At 31.7% G+C, this 6,292-nt stretch overlaps 2 protein-coding genes across 2 annotated transcripts; both read left to right on the top strand.

Annotated features, from left to right (window-relative positions):
* LOC110692574 lies at positions 1-1,942 on the top strand. Its single transcript, XM_021869610.1, has 2 exons — positions 1-160; positions 1,560-1,942. The coding sequence occupies exons 1-2, from the start codon at positions 1-3 to the stop codon at positions 1,940-1,942; spliced, it is 543 nt and encodes a 180-aa protein (XP_021725302.1).
* Positions 1,943-2,037: 95 nt separating this feature from the next.
* On the top strand, positions 2,038-3,442 carry LOC110692573 (protein FAR1-RELATED SEQUENCE 5-like). The gene is made up of 2 exons (XM_021869609.1): positions 2,038-2,550; positions 2,654-3,442. The coding sequence occupies exons 1-2, from the start codon at positions 2,038-2,040 to the stop codon at positions 3,440-3,442; spliced, it is 1,302 nt and encodes a 433-aa protein (XP_021725301.1).
* The last annotated feature ends 2,850 nt before the right edge of the window (positions 3,443-6,292 follow it).

The following is a 6,292-nucleotide window of genomic DNA, read 5'->3' as shown; positions in this document are numbered from 1 at the left end:
ATGGCAGAATCATCAGAATATTTTCAACCTGAAGAATCAGAAAATTTTCAACCTATGTTAGAAATTTTTCCAGAGTCACAAGAAAGTATGGAGATCGAAGAAATAGGTGATTCATTAATGAATCTGGGTATAGATAACAGAAACAACAATGAATTACCAGGTAACAATCATCTGATTAACAAGTAATCATCTATTTCATACAAGTAACCCTTATTAAGTATAAAAGTAACCCCTATTTTTCTGTTAAATTAACCACTAGAAAATCAGGTACAACAGAAAAAACAGCTATCACACAGCATAATATTTAGGTAACCCCTATTACACATGCAGGTAACCTCTCTTACGTATAAAAGTAACACATGTAACCCCTATTGTCAAAACAAGTACCCACATAAAAAGTACCCCCTATTGTAGTTTAAAACAAGTAACACCCAGTATTCTATTCAAGTAACACCCAGTAACCCCTACTATACTATGCAAGTAACTCCAATTTAAAACAAGTAACACAGTATATTTTTAAGTAACACCCAATATACTATTCAAGTAATACAGGTAACCCCTACAATACTATGTAAGTAACCCCAATTTAAAAAAGTAATACCTAGTATTCTATTCAAGTAACACTTAGTATACTATTCAAGTAATATTGGTAACCCCTACAATAGTATGCAACAATGCAAGTATCCCCAATTTAAAACAAGTAACCCCCAATATTCTATTCAAGTAACACCCAGTATACTATTGAAGTAACACCCAGTAACCCCTAGTATACTATGCAAGTAACTCCAATATAAAACAAGTAACACAGTATATTTTTCAAGTAACACCCAGTATACTATTCAAGTAATACAAGTAACCCCTACTATACTATGTAAGTAACCCCATTTTAAACAAGTAATACCCACTATTCTATTCAAGTAACACACAGTAACCCCTACTATACTATTCAAGTAACACCCACTACTCTATTCAAGTAACACCCAGTACTCTATTCAAGTAACACCTAGTAACCCCTACTATACTATGCAATTATCCCCAATTTAAAATAAGTAACCCCCAGTATTCTATTCAAGTAACACCCAGTATACTATTGAAGTAACACCTAGTAACCCCTAGTATACTATGCAAGTAATTCCAATATAAAACAAGTAACACAGTATATTTTTCAAGTAACACCCAGTATACTATTCAAGTAATACAAGTAACCCTTACTATACTATGTAAGTAACCCCATTTTAAACAAGTAATACCCACTATTCTATTCAAGTAACACACAATAACCCCTACTATAATATGCAAGTAACTTCTACTATACACCCAGTAATTTATTAAGTAACACCTACAATATAAAACAAGTAACTCCTACAATATAAAGCAAATAACAACTAGAATATACAGCAAGTAACCCCTATAGCACTAAACAGGTAACCCATTCTATGAAAATTCAGTAACCAAACATATAATCAAACTTATTAATAGGTACCCTACATTATAACAACAAGTAACTCAAATAAACAACAAGAAGTAAACCTCACTGATTTGATTATTTTTTCTTACAGAATCAAGTAAAAGCACTATGACAGAAGAAAGTAAACATGATGACCAGCATGAATTGGACTACACTGGATGCCTTGTTGGCTTTACTGCAAAAACTTTGAATGAAATATATGAAGTATATCAAAAACATGCTTTTGCTATTGGATTTGGGGTAAGACAATCAACAACCAGATACACACAAGGAGAACCCAAAACCATCAAAGGGAAAGACTTTGTTTGTTCAAAGGAAGGATTCAGAGTTAAACCAAAAGTGAGAAAAACTCCACCTCCACCAAACCAAAAACAGAAGAGAGTGAAGCAAGTGCCTATTACTAGAACTAGCTGCAAAGCATTCATTAGAGCCAAAAAAATAGTGATGGTATGTTTGAAGTTGAAGAGCATATGATGAAACACAACCATGAACTAACAAGACCAGAATGGCAGCATTTACATAGATCAGAAAGAAAAATAACAAAAGAAAAAGCACAAGTTATAGACATGATGGCAGAAAGTGGATTAAAGCCAGCAAAATCTTATCGTCTAATGTCTCATGAAGCTGGTGGTGACAACGTGTTAGCACACACAATGAAAGATCACTTCAACTATATAACAAGGAAGAAAATGGAAGAAATTGAAGGAGGTGATGCACAGACAGTAATAGACAGGCTATACCAAAGACAAGAAAATGAACCTGGGTTCTTTTACAGATTCAAAGTAGGCGGTGGAGATAATTCAAGCAAACTTACAGAAATTTTTTGGAGGGACTCACAAATGAGAGAAGACTATAGCATTTATGGAGATGTAGTTGTTTTTGATACCACTTATAGAACGAACAAATATAACTTGATTTGTGCTCCAATAGTTGGTATCAACAATCATTGGTTGAATGTAATGTTCGAATGTGCATTTATTGCTGATGAAACAGCTGATACATTTGAGTGGTTGCTGCAAACTTTTAAGAAATCTATGGGTGGTACAACATATTTCTATATTTACAGACCAAGACCTGGCAATGTCAATAGCAATTCATAGGGTAAATGCTAATGTTTCTATTATATCACTGTAAAATACCTATGTCTATATTATATGACAAAACCTAACAAGTTAATATATGCAGGTATTCCCTGAATCAAGACATAGGCTTTGCATTTGGCACTTGATTAAGAATGCAGTGTCAAGGTTTGGAGCCCTAAAAAGAGACACAACTTTCAAGAATGCATTCAACAAGTGTTTATCTGGTTGTGTAACAATAGAAGAGTTTGAAACTTGCTGGGAAAATATGATTAAAACATACAAGCTTGAGAAAAATAGTTGGTTCAAAAGACTCTACAACCTAAGGGAGAAATGGTGCACAACTCTAAGCAAAGACTTCTTTTCAGCTGGTATACTCTCTTCTCAAAGAAGTGAGAGTACCAATAATGCTGTAGGTTTTAAAGCCACAAAAAACACAAGCTTGACAGATTTTTTCAAGATATTCAACCAGACAATAAAAAGATGGAGGCAAAATGAATCTGATGCAGATTTCAAATGCTCAAACTCTCATGCAACAGAAGTTTATACACAAACAATTTTCAGAGATTTTGAAACAGAATTTGCATACTCAATTGGGTGCATAACACTTCTTCATTTGGAAGCTCAAGGTTACTTCTTTTATGAAGTGCAGATAGAGAATGATGAAGCATCAAAACAGAAAGTTACATACAACTCAGCAGACAACAGTGTAGCATGTTCTTGCAAAATTTTTGAGGAAGTGGGGTGGTTATGTTATCATGCTATACGTGTACTACATCAACATTCTGTAACCAGAATACCAGAACAGTATATTACAACAAGGTGGACAAAGTTTGCAAAAACACATTTATGGAAACAAAGAGATAAACAGCAGAAGCAAATGCAAGAGTACTAGTAAAATACATTCCTTGGAGACAAATTATGGCAAGAAAAGGATACAATCTAATATTAACATGTCAGGAACACTCAGAGACAAGGAAGCTGGTAGAGGAAGAGTTTAAAAAAATTGAAACACACTCTGTTGAAATAAAAAGAAAACTGGAAAGGGTAACAATATGTTTCTCCCCAAACTATACATGTCAGGAACAATTAGAGACAAATTTAATTTTTTTTTCTTGGCAGGAACAAGAAGGCACAGAAGAAGGAGAAGTACAACAACAAAACAAAAATTCATCAACAGGAGAAAAAAGAAAGGAAACAGAAAATTAAATTCCTACAGTAATGGATCTAGACAGAGCAAACACAAAGGGAAGAAGCAAGAGAATAAAGGGGCATTTCGAGAAAGGAAAGAACACAAAAAAAACAAAAGCAATGCAAGCTAAAGGAGACACCAGAGAATTTGGAACAACCACACCGATTCAAAATCCAAAATTGTTTTAATAAAACACATATGTAGTTTTACTTTAATATATAAGTATGTAATGACATTTTTGCTTTAAGTAACCTTATTATGCTAAGTAATTAAACTCTAATATTATGCTAAGATCTCTTTTATGATATTTATTGTATACAAGTAACTTCTATTATACAGACTAGTAACACTGATTATTCTATACAAGTAACACCTATATAAACCATCAAGTAACCCAATAAATAAAATGAAGTAACCCCTATAATTCTATACAAGTAACACCTATATATACCATCAAGTAACCCAATAAATAAAATTAAGTAACCCTTATTATCCTATTCAAGTAACCCTTATTATCCTATGCAAGTAACACCTGTATATATACAATCAAGTAACCAAATAAAATAAAAAGAAGTAACCCCTTTATACTATATAAGTAACACCTATTATACTATACAAGTAATTACTCTAACAATAAATAAGTAACCCTTATTACATATCCAAAAAACCCCTAATATACTACAGAATTAACCACTTCTATATTATTATGTCATCAAAAAAGTAACCACTTTTAATTTAAAAAAAAAAAGCAATAAAGCAAAGTACACTAACAAATATTCACATATATCAATTTAACACAATTTGGACAAAATAAAGAAACATTATATATTTAGTTCAAAAGAATACCTTTAAAGAATCTGTTGAAAAACTTCTTACTTTCGACGAGATTGGAGCTTTGATTGACTTGCTGCTTTGACCTTTGACAACTTTGCCTTAGTTGCCTTAGTTTCTGCCATAATTGATGCCAGTGATGCTTCTTCATTTGCCTTGTTTTTTTATTCTTCTTTAGGCAACTTTTTTGTTCCTTTTTCTTCATCAACTTTTTTTTTGGCTAGTTTCTTAACCAACTTTTCCTTTTCTTTTTCTTCATTTTCTTTCTGTTTTGCTTCTTTTTTGGCCAATTTCTCTTTAGCCTTTTGTTCCTTTTCAGCTTTAGCCAAGGCAAGAAGCTCTTCTTTAATAACCTCTTCATTAATTAGTACTTCATCATAAATTGCATCATGGTTGGCTAGAAAAACTTTAACCTTCTCCAGAACATCTAGCCGTAATTGATTCAAATTACATAGGACCAATGATGCACAAATTTCAGCTCTGTAACGAAGACGATTAGATGACTGCAATGCCAACAAAGAAAACAATATAAACAATATACCCCAAATAAGAAAAACACAAAATTTTAATAATTATATCAAAATGACCATGCAATACCTTTGTCAATTTTTTACAATCAAATTCTTCGCCTTCGTATACAGAACAATGATATAAACAGAAAACCTCACAATCATTGTTATTTGAACACTGTTGTGAATCAATTGGAATCATTCTAATAGGGAAGTTGTTGACAAGTTCCCCTTGATCATGATTCTTAAAAACCAGATACTTTGAAAAGTAGTATCTCTGAAATAAACAATATAAAAGGTCAGTTAAACAACGAAGTATGAATAAACAAATCTATAATGCTTAATTAATAAACTTACCAAATACCAAACAAGAGTATAATAACATGTATGATGTTCATCAAAAGTCCTGGTGATATTCCTTCCAACTCCCAAGAAATACCTTCTGTTGTCGAGATAATCAACAGAGTTATTGATGAAGTTTATCACAACAACAGAATAATGATCGAAATAGTAGATGGGAATAAAAATCTGCATAAAAGAAACATTAAATTAATGACTAATGATATGAAAACAAGTAATAATAAATAAACCCCTATATATAACATCAATTAACACCAATAAATTACAGGAAATAACCCATGTATATACCAACAACTAACCCCTGTATATACCAACAAATAAGCCCAATAAATAAGAAGTAACCCTAATAAATATCAAGTAACCCCTTATATACCATCAAGTAACCCCTATAAATAATAGAAGTAACCTCTATACATACCAACAACTAAGTCACTTTTATCACAAGAAAAACCCATATAAATCATAAGAAGTAACCCTAATACATAACAAGAAGTAATACTATCAAGTAATCCTATATACTAATATCAAGTAACCACAATTAAGCAAGCACAGTAAACAACATCAAGTAACCATTATACATAATATCAAGTAATGTAAATATGCTATCTAGTAACTTGCAATCATAAAATTAAATGACATACCAGCTTTGCATCAAAAAATGCAATAGTTTTAACAGCATCAAGCCATTGATCCCATGCCCCGAAAATTTCTTGTTCAAAGGAGCATCCTTCTCCATTGAATATACAGCGCAAAAGAGGTAACTGAACAAATAGAAATAAGTTAAAATGAAAGATAAAATATTAAAAAATATAACAAAATTCAACAAAGCATAACATTGAAATTACCATATATT

Source organism: Chenopodium quinoa, unplaced genomic scaffold (genome assembly GCF_001683475.1).
Source record: "Chenopodium quinoa cultivar QQ74 unplaced genomic scaffold, ASM168347v1, whole genome shotgun sequence".
In the NCBI taxonomy this organism is placed as follows: Eukaryota; Viridiplantae; Streptophyta; class Magnoliopsida; order Caryophyllales; family Amaranthaceae; genus Chenopodium; species Chenopodium quinoa.
This window is presented reverse-complemented; position numbering and strand designations above follow the sequence as displayed.

What these genes read in the sequence shown, in the direction of transcription:
- LOC110692574 (XM_021869610.1), top strand. Translation starts at nt 1, where the DNA reads ATGGCAGAATCATCAGAATATTTTCAACCTGAAGAATCAGAAAATTTT. An exon ending in AAACAACAATGAATTACCAG is followed by an intron (nt 161 to 1,559) that starts GTAACAATCATC and finishes TTTTTCTTACAG; the next exon opens with AATCAAGTAAAAGCACTATG.
- LOC110692573 (XM_021869609.1), top strand. Translation starts at nt 2,038, where the DNA reads ATGGCAGAAAGTGGATTAAAGCCAGCAAAATCTTATCGTCTAATGTCT. An exon ending in ACAGACCAAGACCTGGCAAT is followed by an intron (nt 2,551 to 2,653) that starts GTCAATAGCAAT and finishes TAATATATGCAG; the next exon opens with GTATTCCCTGAATCAAGACA.